General features: G+C 40.6%; 1 protein-coding gene across 4 annotated transcripts in view; it reads left to right on the forward strand.

Moving 5' to 3' along the window:
• The window catches only part of LOC106573474 (peptidyl-prolyl cis-trans isomerase FKBP8), a 56,046-nt gene extending 35,480 nt beyond the window's left edge, over positions 1–20,566 (forward strand). For 3 of the 4 annotated variants that reach the window (XM_014148557.2, XM_045697128.1, XM_014148559.2), the window contains 5 exons: positions 13,564–13,781; positions 15,903–16,087; positions 16,294–16,371; positions 19,700–19,837; positions 19,941–20,566. In XM_014148557.2, coding sequence (XP_014004032.1) covers positions 13,564–13,781; positions 15,903–16,087; positions 16,294–16,371; positions 19,700–19,837; positions 19,941–20,027 — 706 coding nt within the window. In that variant the 3' untranslated portion in view covers positions 20,028–20,566. The remainder of the gene's footprint in view (positions 1–13,563; positions 13,782–15,902; positions 16,088–16,293; positions 16,372–19,699; positions 19,838–19,940) is intronic. The other variant, XM_045697130.1, reaches the window with a different exon arrangement.
• Positions 20,567–22,343: the final 1,777 nt, after the last annotated feature.

Here is a 22,343-nt window from a genome sequence, read left to right on the forward strand (position 1 = left end):
CTTTCCGAAGGCACAAACAAATTCATCTTAATCTCCTCCACCCATTTCTTTCATATTGCATCAGTTTTTTTATATCTACAGTATGTCTACTTTAATTTGGTTTTCGTACAGATGTTCAGTCTGACTGGTATATAGTTTAGCAGGCAAAAATGACCTAAAACCAATGTTATCCAAGTTAGTTGTCAATTCTTCGTGGGTAGCTAGCTAACTGTTATTTGTGGCTATATGGCTAGCTAACAGTAGTAGCTAACCAGTTAGATAAATTGACTTACAATGAGCTTGTGAGCGTCGCACACTACAGTGGGTATTGTAGGCAGGTACCATGCAAAAATGAACACAGAATGTATTTATTAACATATCAAGATAAATTATTGTTGTCAGGCAACATATGAGATGTGAATAGGCAACATTTAATGCGAAGTCAGTGTATTTTCTCTCGCTTCAGCTCAAATAATGTCTGACACTGATTTCAAGAATGTGTCATTTTTTACGTGGATGTATCATATTTCCTTGAAGCTTGCGTCAATGCATGCTTCAAAATATGTACAAACGGAGTACGCATTCGAGACATGCCCTCCGTTTCACATACTTTGATTTGGACTCATACACCGACCCTCCCGTGCTGCAATTTGCGTGCTCGGAACACGTAGTATGCATTTTCAGAAACACCCATTATATCCCACCCATCATAGCCATTTATTACAGTTTCCAGTAGTACTGAGATTGCACAATTAACTTTTGTTTCAAAACCACAGGCAGAACATTAACACAAATTCCATCTCACATCTGTGCTTATGGATATCTGCCCAAGACACTGAAAGGGAAATTAACTCTTAGGTTAATAACTTCTGAAGGGTCCTAGGGTCTGGATTCACATACAGTAGAAGGGCTGTTTATGCATTTATACAGGTAACTGCCAAAATCAAGGAAACACCAACAAAGTGGGTTAATAGGGCGTTAGGCCACCACCAGCCACCAGAACAGTTTCAATGCGCTTTGGCATAGATTCTACAAGTGTCTGGAACTCTATTGGAGGGAAGCGAAGCCATTCTTCCATGAGAAATTCCATCATTTGGTGTTTTGTTCACGGTGGTGGAAAAACGCTGTCTCAGCCCCACTCCAGAATCTCCCATAAGTGTTCAATTGGGTTGAGATCCGGTGACAGATACACACAGCTTTTTTACATGGATTTTCAGGACTTTTTGGAGAGTACAAATGTATTCCCATAGAGCCCCAGAGTGGAGTTGTCATAATACGCATAAAACCTAGAGGTCAAACAGGGAAATGGTTCCTATCGTTTTTCCACCATTCATTTTTCCCATAAGGGATTTTAGAAACACTTAAAATAAGGGATGTGTTTCGTGTAGGCTCACCCTGGCGTGACATTTTTGATAACTGTAAATCATGTAATCTCAGACATGGTGATTTATCAATATAGTCTGATCTATTTACTCGGATTTGTAAATGCTAATTAGCATCAAAGTACACATTATGCATACCTACAAATCCTTGCAAGTCATCTCCAGCCGATACATTTGCTAAAAAGTATTATGTCAATTTAAAACTTGCACAAGACAGTTCACAGAATTGTAAATTTAAAGAAATGTAGCCTATTTACTATTTACAATCCTAAACGAAAATAAACGCAACATCTAAGTGCTGGTCCCTTGTTTCAAGAGCTGAAGTAAAAGATCCCAGAAATGTTCAATATGCACAAAAATATTATTTCTCTCAAATTGTGTGCATAAATGTGTTTACAACCCTGTCAGTGAGCATTTCTCCATTGCCAAGATAATCCATCCACCTGACAGGTGTGGCATATCAAGAAACTGATTAAACAGCATGATCATTACACAGGTTCACCTTGTGCTGGGGACAATAAAAAGGACACTCTAAATGTGCCATTTTGTCACACAACACAATGCCACAGATGTCAAATTTTGAGGGAGCATGCAATTGGCATGCTGACTGCAGGAATGTCCACCAGAGCTGATGCCAGATAATTGAATGTTATTTTCTCTACCATAAGCCTCTTCCAATGTCATTTTACAGAATTTATGTCCAACAGTATGTCCAACTGGCCTCACAACGTGTATGGCGTCGTATGGACAAGCGGTTTGCTGATGTCAACGTTGGGAACAGAGCGCCCCAAGGTGACGGTGGGGTTATGGCATTGGCAGGCATAAGCTACGGACAATGAACAAAATTGCATTTTATCGATGGCAATTTGAATGCACAGAGATACGAGATCCTGAGGCCCATTGTCGTGCCATTCTTCTGTTGCCATCACCTCATGTTTCAGCATGATAATGCACGGCCCCATGTTGCAAGGATCTGTACCCAATTCCTGGAAGCTGAAAATGTCAGTTCTTCCATAGCCTGCATACTCACCAGACATGTCACCCATTGAGCATGTTTGGGATGCTCTGGATCGATGTGTACGACAGCGTGTTCCAGTTCCTGCCAATATCCAGCAACTTCGCACAGCCATTGAAAAGGAATGGTACAACATTCCAGAGTCAACAGCCTGATCAACTCTATGTGAAGGTGAAGTGTCGCGCTACATGAAGCAAATGGGGGGGGGGTCACACCAGATACTGACTGGTTCTGATCCACTCCCCTACCTTCTTTTTTTTAAAGGTATCTGTGACCAACAGATGCACATCTGTATTCCCAGTCATGAAATTGACTGATTTCCTTATATGAACTCTAACTCAGTAAAATCTTTGAAATTGTTGCATTTTTATTTGTTCAGTGTTCACTTAGCCAACATTAGATAGTTAATCCAGAGATTCTTACATTTGCCTCGATTAAGCAGTCTCATCCAGATTATTATGGCATTTGTAGTTCTTTATGATAGCCACATTAGCATTTAAAATATTTTTTTGGGGGGGAGGGGGTGACTACACGTGAATAAATCAAATCGTTTGTCACATGTGCCGAATACAACAGGTATTCACCTTACAGTGAAATGATTACTTACAAGCCCTTAACCAACAATGCAGTTAAGAAAAAAAGTATTTACTAAAATAAACTGAAGCGAAAATTTACAAATTAAGAAATATTGATAGGTCAGAGATTTACAAAACATCACACCAGGGGAAGCCTACACGAAACACAGCCCTTACTTTACGTGTTCCTAAAATCCTCTATGGGAAAAATGAGTGGTGGAAAAACGATTGGAACCATTTCCCTGTTTGACCGCTAGGTTTTATTGGTATTATAACTCATACTGTGTTACTCTATTCAAAATCCTAATTTCCCCTAACCATAACCTTAACCCCAAAGCCTAAAATGGCATTTTAACAAATGCAAGACACTTTTCAACATTTCACGTTGTCCTGATAACACACGCACGCCTTTGAGACCCCTCTTTCAAAGTCACTGAGATCTGTTGTTCTGGCCATGGTTGCCAAAATGAATGGGCAACTGGGCATTTTTGTACATGACCCTAAGCATGATGGGATGTTAATCGCTTAATTAACTCAGAAACCACACCTGAGTGGAAGCACCTGCTTTTAATATACTTTGTATCCCTCATTTACTCAGGTGTTTCCTTTATTTTGGCAGTTACCTGTACATCTACATATGCTAAATATGAATATTCTACTTCAGGGATGGGCACCTCCAGTCCTTGGGGACCTGATTGGTCTCACACTTTTGCCCCCAGCCCCAACTAACACATCTGACTCCAATAATCAACTAATCATGATCTATAGTTTAGAATGCAATTAGTTTAATCAGCTGTGTTGGCTAGGGATGGGGAAAAAGTGTAACACCACTCCGACCACCGAGGACTGGAGTTGCCCATTCCTGTTCTACGAGCTAGTCACCATCACTAATGGTGGAGTCTGACTTCTAAGGTTATTTCCTCTTTTGTCTACTCATCCAAAGCCTAAACTGATAAACATCTTTGAATGACCCTACTTCCTCCGGTCCCAAGGGATCCATCTCATGTTTCCAAGGTCATAGCTCATCTGCTACATACTCCTGCATCATGTAACACTGGATGTAGTCCCTTGGGAGGAGAGGTGAAATGGTAACCCGATTCCACCTGCTGACACAGGCACAGTGATCGTGCTCCCCTGCTCAGACATTACATGCATCCCCAATGGTTGCGTGCCACGTCATCGACTGTGTCATCAACTGACCGATTGCTATAACATAATGTGGTTAGCTGAAACTTAAAATACCTATCCACGCATTGTAAGATCTGGCATGCGTCAGCAACGCCTGGGCAGAGGAACGCACCCAAAGACTGGTGCTTTGCTAATTATGTTAGACAGACAAATTGTGTTATTGACACAACCAATTTGAATAATTCATGATCTGACACATCACAGTGCTATCACCTTGCAATACAACTACCAGTACCAGACCTTGCTATGACAACTGGACTTATCAGTATCAGACTTCATTTCAAATCTCTACTTTCTAGAACTGAATTTATAACATGATCCAATTAGCTTTTTTCTTTCTCCTTTTAAAGTGAATTGAGTTTTACAACTTTATTTTGGCATATGACCTTGACATACTTAAGAACCTAGAAATCAGAATTGCACCTTCCAATTATGCCGTTATATTGAATGAGGGATGATAATAAGACAGGGCATACCACTTTCACTATAATTAAGCAATGGGTGTGCACCGTACCATCTAGATGTTGACATATGGTATGGGAATTGTGGAGCTCTCCTCCCAACTCCCGAAATCAAGTCAACCTACTGCTCCCTCTGCTAAACGTAATCAATTAAGTGAGTCCATGTCAAGCACGCTCCATTGTGTGCTATGGGGTCACAGATACCAACTGATCAACTGGAGAACCAATTTAACTTTCCTTCTGAGTGACTCTTGCATAAGCTGAAGGCATCAGTAATTTACAGGTGTAACTCACAGGTGGACCAGATTACATTTCTTGCCAGTTTGGAGGGATTGGAATACCCTCCCAAGTTCACAAATCCTAGGGCTTGTGGTGAATTAGATATTAAACTTTCATTCACTGAAGTAACACTGCCCTGGGAGAGAACAGCTGTCAAGTGTGAACCGACAGGAATATATACAGTACCAGTCAAAAGTTTGGACACCCCTACTCATTCAAGGGGTTTTCTTTATTTTTACTATTTTGTACATTGTAGAATAATAGTGAATACATCAAAACTATTAAATAACACATATGGAATCATGTAGTAACCAAAAAAGTGTTAAACAAATCAAAATATTTTTTATATTTTTGATTCCTTAAAAGTAGCCACCCTTTGCCTTGATGACAGCTTTGTGCACTCTTGGCATTCTCTCAACCTGCTTCACCTGGAATGCTTTTCAAACAGTCTTGAAGGAGTTCCCACATATGATGAGCACTTGTTGGCTGCTCTTCCTTCACTCGAGAGTCCAACTCATCCCAAACCATCTCAATTGGGTTGAGGTTGGGTGATTGTGTAGGCCAGGTCATCTGATGCCGCACTCCATCACTCTCCTTCTTGGCCAAATAGCCCTTACACAGTCTGGAGGTGTGTTGGGTCATTGTCCTGTTGAAAAACAAATGACAGTCCTACTAAGCGCAAACCAGGTGGGATGGCGTATCACTGCAGAATGATGTGGTAGACGTGCTGGTTAAGTGTGCCTTGAATTCTAAATAAATCACTGACAGTGTAACCAGCAAAGCACCCCCACACCATCACACTTCCTCCTCCATGCTTCACGATGGGAACCACACATGCAGAGATCATCCGTTCACCTACTCTGCATCTCACAAAGATGGTCTCATCAGACCAAAGGACAGATCTCCACCAGTCTATTGCCCATTGCTCGTGTTTCTTGGCTCAAGCAAGTCTCTTCTTCTTTTGGCTGTCCTTTAGTAGTGGTTTATTTGCTGCAATTTGACCATGAAGGCCTGATTCACGCAGTCTCCTCTGATCAGTTGATGTTGAGATGTGTCTGTTACTTGAAATCTGTGAAGCATTTATTTGGGCTGCAATTTCTGAGGCTGGTAACTGTAATGAACTTACCCATTGCAGCATAGGTAACTCTGGGTCTTCCTTTCCTGTGGTGGTCCTATGAGAGCCAGTTTCATCATAGCGCTTGATGGTTTATGCGACTACACTTGAATAAACGTTCAAAGTTTTTATAATGTTTCGTATTGACTGACCTTCATGTCTCAAAGTAATGAGGGACTGTCGTTTCGATTTGCTAATTTGAGCTGTTCTTGCCATAATATGGACTTGGTCTTTTACCAAATAGGGCTATCTTCTGTATACCATCCCTGCCTTGTCACAACACAACTGATTGGCTAAAATGCATTAAGAAGGAAATAAATTCCTCAAATTCGCTTTTAACAAGGCACACCTGTTAATTGAAATGCATTCCAGGTGACTACTTAATGGAGCTGGTTGAGAGAATGCCAGTAATGTGCAAAGCTGTCATCAAGGCAAAGGGTGTCTACCTTGAAGAATCTCAAATATAAAATATTTGATTTGCTTACACTTGTTTTGGTTACTACAGGATTCCATATGTGCTATTTAGTAGTTTGATGTCTTCATTATTATTCTGCAATGTAGAAAACAGTAAAAATAAAGAAAAACCCTTGAATGAGTAGGTGTGTCCAAACTTTTGACTGGTACTGTATACACACACACACACACACACACACACACACACACACACACACACACACACACACACACACACACACACACACACACACACACACACACACACACACACACACACACACACACACACACACACACGACCAAAAGTATGTGGACACCTGCTTGTCAAACATTTCATTCCAAAATCCTGGGCATTAATATGGAGTATTTCCCCCCTTTGCTGCTATAACAGCCTCCACTCTTATAGGAAGGCTTTCCACTAGATGTTGGAACATTGCTGCGGGGACTTGCTTCCATTCAGCCACAAGAGCATTAGTGAGGTTTGGCACTGATGTTGGGCGATTAGGCATGGCTCCCAGTCGGCATTCCAATTTAGCCCAAAGGTTTTTGATGGAGTTGAGGTCAGGGCTCTGTGCAGGCCAGTCAAGTTCTTCCACACCGATTTCAACAAACCATTTCTGTATGGACCTTGCTTTGTGCATGGGGGCATTGTCATACTGAAACAAGAAAGGGCCTTCCCACAAAGTTGGAAGCACAGAATCGTCTGTAATGTCATTGTATGCTGTAGCGTTAAGATTTCCCTTCAATGGAACTAAGTGAACAGACCATTATTCCTCCTCCACCAAACTGTACATTTGGCACTATGTATTGTGGCAGGTAGTGTTCTCCTGGCATTCGCCAAACCCAGATTTGTCTGTCGGACTGCCAGATGGTGAAGCATGATTCATCACTCCAGTGTCGTGATGTGACTATCATTCATGTGATTACTGCTATTTATTTAATAATTAACTACTACGTTTAATTATTACTTGATTAAATTAATCATGTAACAATTAACTCATTAGGAATTTGGCGCACCATGGGATAAGCTCCTTACCGAGTTACTATCTTCCAACTTAAACTCTAAATATTCATAAATATCTCATACATCAATAACAGACAATTATTAATTATTACCTCATCAGTCTCATTCTGAATGTCACAATGTCCCTGGATCAGCAAGAACCCAAGCCTTTTTGAACATTCAGTACTTCACAAATTGATTGAATCATTTATTTATTAACTAACTAAATAATAACACAGAATACCATACACACTTACATGAGATAAAAGTCCCTAGTGGACTGACACGATATGACGGCTTGTTACACAATGGAAAGGGGGTGGGGAAAGATAAAGAGTGGGAGAGACAAAGAGAATGGACTTATCATACATACATTTGGAATCTATGCTCGCCGTAATATGAATACTTTGCACATGAATGACCGCTCATTTGGAAAAGAAATGCAATGTATATATTTACGCATAGATGTCTTTGTCGTCTTTCTGTTGAACTCGATGGTTCTATGGGAAGTGGTTTGATGTAAGTCTCTGGTTGTCCACCCGAGGTCACAATGTCCTTCTTAGTAGGCTTCTTTGTCTTGGAGTGTTCTTAGAATGGATCCTTCAGGTGTACCACACGGTGGTGAGAGGAATCTGTTCTTTCCTCCCATCTTTGGTCAATTGTCCTAGGCTACTTTACATACCCAGCTGCAGACTGAGCGTTTGGTCTAGTCTTCACCTTCTTCACTCGTCGAGAGTTTCAGAGGGTCTTACCATTTTCATGTCTTGTAGTTTTAACCATTTCAATGTGTGGACCACATCCTCACGTTCTCTGGTCTGTATTTAAATTCTCAGCGAGTCCTTTTAAGCACTCTGGCCTTGGAGGGCTGTTCCATCATGTGGACACGAACTCTGACCTCATTAGGGGCCTGACTTAGTTAGTGTGCAACAGACATGAAAAACCATTATCTTATTAGAAGACTAAACTCACATTTCTATATTTTCAAACATAGTTTCATCATTCTTCATATTGTATTATCATCCTATTGGGTGGAAACTTTACAGCTAGAATGTGTTTCCTTCCTAAGTTACAGTATTTCCATTATACAGTCTTGCTGATCATTTTTATGACATCACAAAATAGACATTAATTTTCCATATTCCATCCCTCATCATTCCCAACATTGGATGTTGAAATATATTGTCCAGTGTCCATTGTTTAAGTGTTGGTGGCGAAGTCTCTCTGTGTAACAAAGGGATTATTTACTTTTCAATACTGCAGGGCAAGAGAGAGAAAGTTTACGACCGGCGTTAAGTCATAAAATCCGGCCCAACTCCCCGCTTCCTCCCTGGTGGGAGAGAGGGAGGAGTCTGGCTATCTGTCAGCCCTGTGCCGAGCCGATCTGGCGCCTATAATCCTCACCAAGGAAAGAGAGTCATGACTCCAGAGAATGCGTTTCCAATGCTCCAGAGTCCAATGGCGTTTAGCTTTACACCACTCCAGCCGACCCTTGTCATTGTGCATGGTGAACTTAGGCTTGTGTGTGGCTGTTCGGCCATGGAAACCCATTTAATGAAGCTCCCGACAAACTGTTGTTGTGCTGACCTTGCTTCCAGAGGCAGTTTGGAACTCAGTAGTGAGTGTTGCAACCGAAGACAGACGACTTCGCGGCTGAGCCGTTGTTGCTCCTAGACGTTTCCACTTCACAATAACAGCACGTACAGTTGACCGGGGCAGCTCTAGCAGGGCAGAAATGTACGAACTGACTTGTTGGAAAGGTGGCATCCTATGACGGTGCCACGTTGAAAGTCACTGAGCTCTTCAGTAAAGCCATTCAACGGCCAATGTTTGTCTATGGAGATTGCATGGCTGTGTGCTCGATTTTATACACCTGTCAGTAAAAGGTGTGGCTGAAACAGCCGAATCTACTCATTTGAAGGGGTGTCCACATACTTGTGTGTGTGTATACATATACACATATACATATACATACAGTTGAAGTCGGAAGTTTACATACACTTAGGTTGGAGTCATTAAAACTCGCTTTTCAACCACTCCACAAATTTCTTGTTAAAAAAACTATAGATTTGGCAAGTCGGTTAGGACATCTACTTTGTGCAGGACACAAGACATTTTTCCAACAATTGTTTACAGATTATTTCATAATTCACTGTATCACAATTCCAGTGGGTCAGACGTTTACATACACTAAGTTGACTGTGCCTTTAAACAGCTTGGAAAATTCCAGAAAATGATGTCATGGCTTTAGAAGCTTCTGATAAGCTAATTGACATCATTTGAATCAATTGGAAGTGTACCTGTGGATGTATTTCAAGGACTACATTCAAAATCAGTGCCTCTTTGCTTGACATCATGGGAAAATCAAAAGAAATCAGCCAAGACCTCAGAAAACAAATTGTAGACCTCCACAAGTCTGGTTCATCCTTGGGAGCTATTTCCAAACGCCTGAAGGTACCATGTTCATCTGTACAACAATAGTACGCAAGTATTAACACCATGGGACCACGCAGCCGTCATACCGCTCAGGAAGGAGACGCGTTATGTCTCCTAGAGATGAACGTGCTTTGGTGCGAAAAGTGAAAATCAATCCCAGAACAACAGCAAAGAACCTTGTGAAGATGCTGGAGGGAACAGATACAAAAGTATCTCTATCCACAGTAAAACGAGTCCTATATCGACATGGCCTGAAAGGAAAGCAAGGAAGAAGCCAGTGCTCCAAAACCACCATAAAAAAGCCAGACTACAGTTTGCAACTGCACATGGGGACAAACATCGTACTTTTTGGAGAAATATATATATATATATATATATATATATATATATATATATATATATATATACACACTGCTCAAAAAAATAAAGGGAACACTTAAACAACACAATGTAACTCCAAGTCAATCACACTTCTGTGAAATCAAACTGTCCACTTAGGAAGCAACACTGATTGACAATACATTTCACATGCTGTTGTGCAAATTGAATAGACAACAGGTGGAAATTAAAGGCAATTAGCAAGACACCCCCCATAAAGGAGTGGTTCGGCAGGTGGTGACCACAGACCACTTCTCAGTTCCTATGCTTCCTGGCTGATGTTTTGGTCACTTTTGAATGCTGGCGGTGCTTTCACTCTAGTGGTAGCATGAGACGGAGTCTACAACCCACACAAGTGGCTCAGGTAGTGCAGCTCATCCAGGATGGCACATCAATGCGAGCAGTGGCAAGAAGGTTTGCTGTGTCTGTCAGCGTAGTGTCCAGAGCATGGAGGCGCTACCAGGAGACAGGCCAGTACATCAGGAGACATGGAGGAGGCCGTAGGAGGGCAACAACCCAGCAGCAGGACCGCTAACTCCGCCTTTGTGCAAGGAGGAGCAGGAGGAGCACTGCCAGAGCCCTGCAAAATGACCTCCAGCAGGCCACAAATGCGCATGTGTCTGCTCAAACAGTCAGAAACAGACTCCATGAGGGTGGTATGAGGGCCCGACGTCCACAGGTGGGGGTTGTGCTTACAGCCCAACACCGTGCAGGACGTTTGGCATTTGCCAGAGAACACCAAGATTGGCAAATTCGCCACTGGCGCCCTGTGCTCTTCACAGATGATAGCAGGTTCACACAGAGCACATGTGACAGACGTGACAGAGTCTGGAGATGCCGTGGAGAACGTTCTGCTGCCTGCAACATCCTCCAGCATGACCGGTTTGGCAGTGGGTCAGTCATGGTGTGGGGTGGCATTTCTTTGGGGGGCCGCACAGCCCTCCATGTGCTCGCTAGAGGTAGCCTGACTGCCATTAGGTACCGAGATGAGATCCTCAGACCCCTTGTGAGACCATATGCTGGTGCGGTTGGCCCTGGGTTCCTCCTAATGCAAGACAATGCTAGACCTCATGTGGCTGGAGTGTGTCAGCAGTTCCTGCAAGAGGAAGGCATTGATGCTATGGACTGTCCCACCCGTTCCCCAGACCTGAATCCAATTGAGCACATCTGGGACATCATGTCTCACTCCATCCACCAACGCCACGTTGCACCACAGACTGTCCAGGAGTTGGCGGATGCTTTAGTCCAGGTCTGGGAGGAGATCCCTCAGGAGACCATCCGCCACCTCATCAGGAGCATGCCCAGGCATTGTAGGGAGGTCATACAGGCACGTGGAGGCCACACACACTCCTGAGCCTCATTTTGACTTGTTTTAAGGACATTACATCAAAGTTGGATCAGCCTATAGTGTGGTTTTCCACTTTAATTTTGAGTGTGACTCCAAATCCAGACCTCCATGGGTTGATAATTTGGATTTCCATTGATTATTTCTGTGTGATTTTGTTGTCAGCACATTCAACTATGTAAAGAAAAAAGTATTTAATAAGATTATTTCATTCATTCAGATCTAGGATGTGTTATTTTAGTGTTCCCTTAATTTTTTTGAGCAGTATATATATATATATATATATATATTTATATACAGTTAAAGTCGGAAGTTTACATACACCTTAGCCAAATACATTTAAACTCAGTTTCACAATTCCTGACCTTTAATACTAGTAAAAAATCCCTGTCTTGGGTCTGTTAGGATCACCACTTTATTTTAAGAATGTGAAATGTCAGAATAATAGTGGAGAAAATGATTTATTTCATCTTTCATCACATTCCCAGTGGGTCAACATACACTCAATTAGTATTTGGTAGTATTGCCTTTAAATTGTTTAACTTGGGTCAAACGTTTCGGGTAACCTTCCACAAGCTTCCAATAATAAGTTATATATATATATATATATATATATCAGTACCATTCAAAAGTTTGGACACGACTACTCATTCCAGGGTTACCAGCACCATTACAGTTATCAGCCCCAGAAATTGAAGCCCAAATAAATGCTTCACAGAGTTCAAGAAACAGAGAGATCTCAACATCAACTGTTCAGAGGAGACTGCGTGAATCAGGCCTTCATGGTCGAATTGCGCAAGGAAACCACTACTAAAGGTAAGCAATAAGAAGAAGATACTTGCATGGGTCAAGAAACACGAGCAATGGGCAATAGACCAGTGGAAATCTGTCCTTTGGCCATACGATTTTTGGTTCCAACCGCCGTGTCTTTGTGAGGCGCAGAGTAGGTGAACGGATGATCTCTGCGTGTGTGGTTCCCACTGTGAAGCATGGAGGAGGTGTGAGGGTGCTTTGCTGGTTACACTGTCTGTGATTTATTTAGAATTCAAGGCACACTGAACCAGCATGGCTACCATAGCATTCTGCAGCGATACGCCATCCCATCTGGTTTGCGCTTAGTGGGACCATCATTTGTTTTTCAACAGGACAATGACCCAACACACCTCCAGGCTGTGTAAGGGCTATTTGACAAAGACAAAGAGTGATGGAGTGCGGCATCAGATGACCTGGCCTACACAATCACCCGACCTCAACCCAATTGACATGGCTTGGGATGAGTTGGACTCTAGAGTGAAGGAAGAGCAGCCAACAAGTGCTCATTATATGTGGGAACTCCTTCAAGACTGTTGGAAAAGCATTCCAGGTGATGCTGGTTGAGAGAATGCCAAACATGTGCAAAGCTATCATCAAGGCAAAGGGTGGCTACTTTGAAGAATCTAAAATATATTTGGATTTGTTTAACACTTTTTTTGGTTACTACATGTTTCCATATGTGTTATTTCATAGTTTTGATGTCTTCACTATTATTTTACAATGTAGAATAGTAAAATAGTAAAAATAAAGAAAAACTTTTGATTGGTGCTCTATCTAGCTATCTATCTATCTTAGAACACAGTGCCAGTTCCCTGTCGACCAGATAGCAGAAATTGGTTGTCTTCTAATACATATTGCAGGTGAAGTCACCAATCAATATACAGTCCAATCAATCAAGATGTAACCGAAACAACTTAAAACTTAGTTGTGGTATTGGAAAATGACTGGCACATGGAGAATGACTTCAGACAACCATTCTGGTGATGTCAACAACATGAGTGATATGTTACACACTGACCCAGCATATTTACACACAATCAAAGTGAGATGTTGATGCAGATATTTAGGCTATCCATCCCTATTGCTCCGGTCTGGGTGTGATTAAAGGTTTGTGTATGTGTGTGTGTATTTGTTTTTGGCAGGGAGACAGATATTCCAGCCTGGGCCCCCTTACTCTACCAGCTGCAGCTCCTGGACATCAGAGAGAAGCCCGACCCTCTGATTCTCCCCATTTCGGACCGTATGCGCATCGGAAACCAGAAACGAGAGCGTGGGAACTTCCACTTCCAGAGGGAGGAGTACAGCATGGCTGCCAGGGCCTACTGGATGGCTCTTGATGTCCTTACTACAAATACTAGAGGTAATCCTTTCTTTCAACACGTGTGTCATGCTACTCACGTGCAAGCACAGGGGCAGGTGCCCCCTCAGATTTGTCCTGTTAATAAATAAATACACTTTTTTTCCTGTAATACTACTACAGATGTAGGATCTTAATTTGAGCCAGTTTGCTAAATCAGGAAAATAATCCTGTGGCAATAGGAAATGTGAATTATTATGTGGATTATAATGAATTGACATTTTTGTAGGGTTCGATACATTTTTTGTAAGGGAAAATCAAATGTAATTTCAAATTGGAAATTACAAACTTCAGAAGACTTTTCAAACCTCATATACACTACACATTTTAAAATGTCATGCATTGCAGGAAAGTTCTCCTGCAACAGGGTGATCAGATGAAGTTCCTACATCTGTAGCAATTTTATGAAGTTGGCTTTAGCTAGCCGAGATAGGTTTCCAATCCCTGAACCTCATAACTAGCTACCAAGAATACATTTCAGGATATCCATCAAGTTAGAGTAGCTAGCTTGTCTAACTATCTTAGCTGGCAAGGTTGGTAGACTTTAGAAAAGCAAACAATTACTAAATGTACTGAATAAGACTCACATTTTTTACAGATGCAGAGAAGCATATATATATATTTTTTTATATACCAATTTTAATATAGAATTAAGCATAATGATTGACTCTAGATTGCAGGAAAAAGCTGTTTCAGGTGTTTGAAAAATGATCAATTCTGCAATTTCCATCCCACCCCCAGCCATCCTAACATACTTTGTGCCCCCTCAGATTTTCGGGTCGCCCGACACCCTGCGCACGCACACAGCTTTTAGTTAACTAGCACACTTCAGAAAAATACAGTGTCCACATTTCCAGCACCCAATTGCCTGATAGTCTCTTCATGGCTTACTGGTCGTCCATCTCAGAACTAATCATGCTATCATAATGAGGAGCATATCCAGCACAGGTCACTGTAATGAGAAATGTTATTGTTGATTCTTAATCAAACCTAATAAACGTTCATGTTAATTCAAGGTCCTTAATAATGTTCATTGCTGGAAAGGCAGGGTGGACCCAAGAGAGACATTCGACAGAAATTAGTCAGTGAGGAGAAGAGCGTGGGCTGCATCTAAATGTATCAATGATGATGGGCCAATGCCTACATTTTACTCAGCACTTAACAAGAAATTAATATATTCAATGCAAAAAGACTGCGAATTTAGCAGGTTAGCATTTTTCGTCATGAATCTTGTTCTGGAGGCAGCTCTGCAGATTGTGGCTGCGCCAGAAAATGACCAAAGTCATAAAATCCAATTTTAAATCGAACCCTAACCTTAACCACACTGATAACCCTAATCTTAAATTAAGACCAAAAAGGCAACATTTTCATACATTTTTACAATATAGCCAATTTCGACTTTGCAGCTGGCCCATCTAGCGGAAATCACTCAGTTCTGCCTCCAGGGCAAGATTCATGACAATGCTTGAAGTTATCAAATGTGGTAATGCAACAGAATATTGAGAAATTCAATACATGGAGAAAAAAACTCCATCATTGAATATCTGCATTAGAATTATCACTGAATATCCCAACGGATATAGGTTTCTCTCCCCCCTGTATGTGTAGAAGTAGAACAAATATATATAAATAGAACTTGCATCAAACCACTGATTTACATCTCTCGTGATCATTCACACTTAAATACACAATGGCAATGCACCAAACTTTGGATTATGATGACTTCTTCCTGGATTTTAGTGAGATGAATTAACTTTACAGTCTCTATAATATACTGTAAATCCTTGAATAACTGCTCCTTCCTACCAATCTAATCCTAACATAGCTCTGCTAACAACAATCCCTCACAGATCGTAGACTAATAACTCTCACTTCAGCAGTAACAGAGAGACTTCCAAACTCACAGGAGTGTCAAAGTCAGCGCTTCCATAATGGCGCTAACAATGGATTTTTACTGAGGCAAACACATGTCCTTACAGTACATCAAATACCCAAAGTCTCCCCCTTTAGTTCCTGTGAGTATATAATTCTCCCTAACACCCAGAGAGACTGGGGCTCCAAGGACATATACATGACAATAGCCCAGGTGTGAGGCTGTGTGGCCTGTTTCTTCCTCCCCCGTAGATGGTAGTAGTGATGTGCTGTTGGAGGGGGAGGAGGAGGAGGTGCAGGACTACCGGGTGAAGTGTCTGAACAACCTGGCTGCGGCTCAGCTGAAATTGGAGCAGTACGATGACGCACTACACACCAGCCGGGATGTTCTGTCCCTTGATCCACAAAACGTCAAAGCCCTCTTCAGGACAGGAAAGGTGAGGGACACACTAACATTACCTCTCCTTCACAAGTCTACAGTGCCTGGGTGGAAGGGGAATTCTATTCTAAAACCATATTCAGACATTTTAGATGGGTGTAAAGATTTACTGCCATTCAACATGTACTACTTAAACATGTGCAGTATACAGCTGAAGGATGATTGTTGATTTAGCTGTTCAGATATATTGCAATCTATTTGCAGCTTCTGTCAGACAAGAGCGAGTACCAGGAGGCAATGGAGATACTGAAGAAGGCTCTGAAACTGGAGCCGTCCACTAAGGTGAGATAGCCTATTTAAATGAGGTTCTCAACACCTCCACCTCTCCCTCGCCTCTAGACTGCTAGTGAAATCCACCCCCCACAAACAGATAAAGGGTCAATGTCACTACAGATCCCTGAAATCATTGCCCAATCAAACACACTCATATGACACTAGGCCAGAGATTCATTATTTTATTTCCATAATATTTTGTAAAACTGCACGCAATACTCAACAAGTTCTTAAACCATGTCTGGAGTGGAGTGTGACTCACAGTTCACAATAAGTTTAGAGTTATGTACTATTGCCCAATACTGCCAATATTGAAGTAATGCCAAAAATGAACAACCTTTTGGCATGGGTTTGTGTTGTATTTTACAGCACTTAGTGTTGGATTTGCACAATATAGTTCAGAAAAGCAAAGCCAACCAAAGGTATTAGAGCCCAACACTTTGCAGATATCATTGTGTGGTGTTACTTCCATAGCCAGTGAAGACCTGTTCTGTCTTGCTCCTAGTGCTGTCTGCTAAATTCTCTACTCAGCCACAAAGATTTAAGACCCTGATGTCACACATTGAGTGATAAAACAAACCAACATTTTTATTAATTTAACATGTTTTATTACTTCAGTTAGTTCCAACTCATTATACTAAACAACTCCAATGCTACCAAAATACAAAAAGTGTGAATAACAACATCTAGAAACGTTTGCCCTTGTGGGTAGAATTCAGAATATTGTGTGTTTGTTCGTTTTTTAACCCATGCTCTGAATGTGTTTTTCTGTGGCCTCAGCCCCACTTGGCCTGACCTGCAGTGTACACTGCTGTGTGGTGAGACAGTCTTGTCTAGACAAAACTAAAATATCTGCTGCCTTGGTAATTACACCCTTTTCTTGATGGAGAATAAAGTAATCTTTCCCTTTAAAGACCTGATTTAGGTGTGTGGGTAAGGCATTGAAAAACAGAAACATGATTCTGAATCAGAATTATATAGAAAAGCCATTTTGGGCTATAGGTTAGACCAATAACCAAGGGTTGGAACCAGTTCAGGGAACAGAACCGAAAACCGGAAAATAACAATTTTTAAAGGAACAGAAACAAAAGTGATCCATACCAGTATTTTAAAAGCATGGGAACCGGTTAATAACGGTATTTTATATTCCAGACAAATCTTTGCCAGTGTGTGTGTGTGTTCAGCCTACCTTCCTGTATTCCCAGTCATGTGAAATCCATAGATTTGGGCCTATTGAATGTATTTCAATTAACGGATTTCCTTATATGGACAGTAATGCAGTGATATCTTTGAAAATATTGCATGTTGCATTTATATTTTTATTCAGTGTAGTTAGAGAATGGATGTACTTTTCCAATGCTATTTAAGGATACTATAGGCCTAGTTATCACGTTTCACATTGAATTTATTAACTACAAAAAGGTAAGAGGTGTGTTGTTAGCTAGCTTAAAGGACATTCAAAGTTTCTCCATAGAAGCCGCTCCTACTATGTATAATTCTGTGGACCTAGCTATTAAAGCGTGCCAGATTGTAGTCCTAAAACCCGGAAATAAGTTACCACTGGTTCGTTCAGCCATCCCTATGGAAAGAATAGGGTTTTGGAATAAACACCGAAAATACAGGCTTAGGAGATCTTTTACGTGTTGTTATATGCGATAATAGCAATCAGTTAACATGCCCTTTATGAATTATGAAGCCTTTGTCATTTATGTTTTATTATTATATAAATTCTTAAAAAGTCTCAAAAAGTGAGTAAACTGATGAAGATTCTCTAGATCAAAACGTATAAAATCTCCTAAACGTGTGTTTACCACATACCTCATTTTCGGCGTTTATCCAAAAACGCCATTCATTTTCCTTATAGGCTTTGTGCAACAAACCATGGTGGAGTTGGTGCCTACAAAAATACGCCCTTACATTTTCACTCTATTCAGATAATGCATATCATAACAAGATGCCCAGCGCTTCAAGCCTATCCCTCAACCCTTTCTCGGGTAATAGCTAGAAGGGATCCGGCTTTATTTTGCATTTTAGCTAACCCCTCACCCTTTTCCTAACCTGTTACGTTCATTATCCTAACCTGCTGCATAAATTATTCTAATCTGCTACGAAAAGTCAAATCTGACGTTAATTTGACAAAAGCTGGATCCCTTCTAGCTAAAACCCCTCTCTCGCTCTCTACCCACCCGGAAAATATTAAATCGCATCTTACGCCATAGGCTACACTTGTCTGTCCATCAAGCATGTTAACAACTAGTTTGCCTGCTCTATCCGCACTGATTGGTGATTGGTAAATTAAGAAGAAAAAAAAAACAGTTGATTTCACAGGTTAAAAAAGGAACAGAACTTAACGATATAACCGGTGCTTTTTAATTGTTTTCCGGTTCACAACTTTATTTGGCTGGTCGGAACAGTGGAATGGAACGGGGAAAAAGTGATGCTTCTGTTCCGAATTAAACGATTGTGAAATAATTTCGGTTTCAACCACTGCAAATAACAGTTCGTTTTCAGGTTACACATCCCTCCCATTAGATTACCAAGAACCTATAGGGGTCAAAATGCAAATAAATGCGAAACAAAGTAGGCTACAAAACACAAGACAACTTTGGTTATGAGAGCTTAACAGGAAACTGGTTAATATTTGTTGAAAATACTTGTTATGCATGAAAGATAATCAAATTTTATTTATCAACGGGATCTGATTCAATTATAAAGTCCAACTATGGCTTGAGCCTGAGATTGTTGCATTTAATATGATCAATGCTGTCACCTACTGGACAACTTCTAAACTACAACCTCATACTCATTGACAATCCACTCCGCCCTCTTTACTGCTAAAATACTAAACCTAGGCTACTTTACTGCTGACATAATAAATTGTATAAGACATTGTATAAGGTTATTACAATAAGTTGTCAATACAGTCTCTCTTACCGGAGTGCCAAATCTAGGACCAAAAGGCTCCTTAACAGCTTCTACCCAAAAGCCACAAGACTGCTGAACAACTAAACTAATCAAATGGCCACCCAGACTATTTAAATTGACCTGCCTCCCTCGCTTTGTTTTTACACTGCTTCTACTCGCTGTTTATTATCTATGCATAGTCACTTTGCAAATGACCTCGAATAACCTGTATCCCCGCACATTGACTTGGTACCGGTACCCCCTGTATATAGCCTTGTTATTGTTATGTACATTTCTTGTTACTTTTTGATTGGTTCGATTTTTTACTTTAGTTTATTTAGTAAATATAGGCTTGTAAGTAAGCATTTCACGGTAAGGTCGACACCTGTTGTATTCGGTGCATGTGACAAATACAATTTGATTTGATTCCCAGGCCATCCATGTTGAGTTGTCCAAGCTAGTGAAAAGGCAATCAGGAGGCAAAGATACCCAGAAGTGGCAAGCCAAACCTGCCCAGCTCCTCGGAGACAATATTGCCCCATTTCTGACTCCTTCTAAAAAGAAGCCACCTGTAAGCCGCAGAACTTTCCCTGTGTGAAATGTTTTGGTTTAATTCAGTTCACGAGAAAAAAACATTTGACTGTTTGTTGACATTGCGTCACTTGGTGTTTCAGGGAATTTCATGGACGTTCCTGCTTGGTGCTCTGGTGGTGGCCTTGGGCAGTTTAGTGACGTCAGTGGTTCTCACTGCAAGAAACTGACATCCTCTACAAAGTGACTGTCCTCTACACAAGTCCAGCTCATGAATACTAAACTGAGTTGTCTACTGTGAATAAAATAAAGATTGCACTGAACAATTAAAAAAAACCTGTATCAATGTTCACTGACATACTGTAGCAGCACCGACATTTGCACCCCAGATTGCGTTTGAGTGTAACAGAGTAAACTAATGGCACTTTTATTTTTTGGAACAATGAACACAAAACAGCTTTGTGTTGTAATCGTTTAGTACAGTTATTAGCTGGTAAATGTCCCCAAATCCATAGAAAACTGCCCAAATCCCAAAACTCATTCTGGAATAGTCACATGGTCAATGTTCAATGTTCCTCCACAAAAGATTGAAGAGAGCAGTATTCTTGTGTTACAGCGTTTAAATGTATTGTATGAATAAGGGGTTTCTGTAACAACAGGTTGTGTCCAAATGAATAATCTATGTCAATGGAAAATCCAATAAAAGAAATTGTAGGCCTACTGTTCGTTGATACAGAAACAACATCAATAAAGCTGCATACTGTCATAGCTATGTTCCAGTCATTGCTTATGAAGGGGGGGGGTGGTGCTGCCAATGAAGTATATACAATGCATTCCGACCCCTTCCCTTTTTCTACATGTTGTTACATTGCAGCTTAATCTAAAATTGATTAAATAAAAAATTGTCCTCACCAATGTACACACAATACCCCATAATGACAACGCAAAACGTTTTTTTACACATTTTATGCCAATTTATAAAAATTTGAAAAGCAGAAATGCCTTATTTACATAAGTATTCAGACCTTTTACTATGAGGCTGGAAATTGAGCTCAGGTGCATCCTGTTTCCATTGATCATCCTTGAGATGTTTCTACAACTTGATTGGATTCCACATGTGGTTAATTCAATGATTGGACATGATTTGGAAAGGCACACACCTGTCAATATAAGGTCCTACCGTCGACTGTGCATGTCAGAGCAAAAACTAAGCCATGTCGAAGGAATTGTTCGTAGAGCTCCGGGAAAGGATTGTGTCGAGCCACAGATCTGGTGAAGGGTACCAAAACAAAACACAGTGGCCTCCTTCATTCTTAAATGGAAGAAGTTTTGAACCACCAAGGATCTTCCTAGAGCTGGCCACCCGACCAAACAGGGGTGAAGGGCCTTGGTCAGGGAGGTGACCAAGAACCCGATGGTCACTATGACAGAGCTCCAGAGTTACTGGAGCTCTGTCATAGATCTTGTATTGAGATCAAATGTTTTATCGATGAGAAAATCCATCTTCTCCCCTGCCGGCCACTTTGGCTTCCTCTCACTACCATATTTTGTTGTGAGTGGAAACGCCAAGAGGCTGGATGCTTCACATTTATACATCTGGTGAAATATCCATCTGTGGCTTTACTGTTGGAGGAGTACCAAAATGGCTGTGTGACCTTCAATACAGCATCCCCTGTCAGTCATCCAGGGTTTATACACATCATTGACTAATGGCCACTACATTTTCATGAAGTCTAATATTAATAAATGTCTTTGGGAGGGATGATTTTGTTTACATTTGTATCTAAAATCTTAATTAAGAAAAATCACATTCCAGTTGTAAATAGCCTTTAATATCTATCATAACGTATTTGTAGTCAATTACTAAAAATGTATTGAATCACTGAGAAATAAAGCTTTTCAAACATAATTTGAAGCTATAGTTATTTTACAGTTGAGTGGCCTGCCAACCACCATAATATAATCTCTTTGGTTATTTTTTTGTTAAAGAATCTAGTATATTTATGATATTTCATAATCTTCAAAAGCCACTGGGAAATTCAAATCATTGATACAATTTTGCATTTTTAGGTTTTATAGTACTTTTATTGATTATCACGGTATGAGTCATAATAACCATAACACCTAGTGGTCAAACAAGGACATTGTTAGTTTCCACCATACATTTTTCCCATAGGGGATTTTAGAAACACTTAAAATAAGGGCTGTGTTTGAAGGTGTAGGCTTACCCTGGCGTGATGTTTTGATAAACGTGCAAATCTCTCTAGGGCAAGGTGACTTTAATCAATATATTCGCCTGCATTTACCCCCCCAAAATGAAACGCTAATTAGGCTATCATAAACAACTACAAATGCCATGATGATCTGGATGAGACTACCGAATCGAGACAAAGGTAAGAATATCTGGATTAATAATTTTTATTTAACCTTTATTTATTATCTAATGTTAGCTAAATTTCGTAATGAATACATTGGCTACATTTCTTTAATGGACAATTCTGTGAACTGTCTTGTGCAAGTTTGAAATTGACAATACCTGCTAGCAA

The sequence above is a fragment of the Salmo salar genome, chromosome ssa16 (assembly GCF_905237065.1).
Source record: "Salmo salar chromosome ssa16, Ssal_v3.1, whole genome shotgun sequence".
In the NCBI taxonomy this organism is placed as follows: Eukaryota; Metazoa; Chordata; class Actinopteri; order Salmoniformes; family Salmonidae; genus Salmo; species Salmo salar.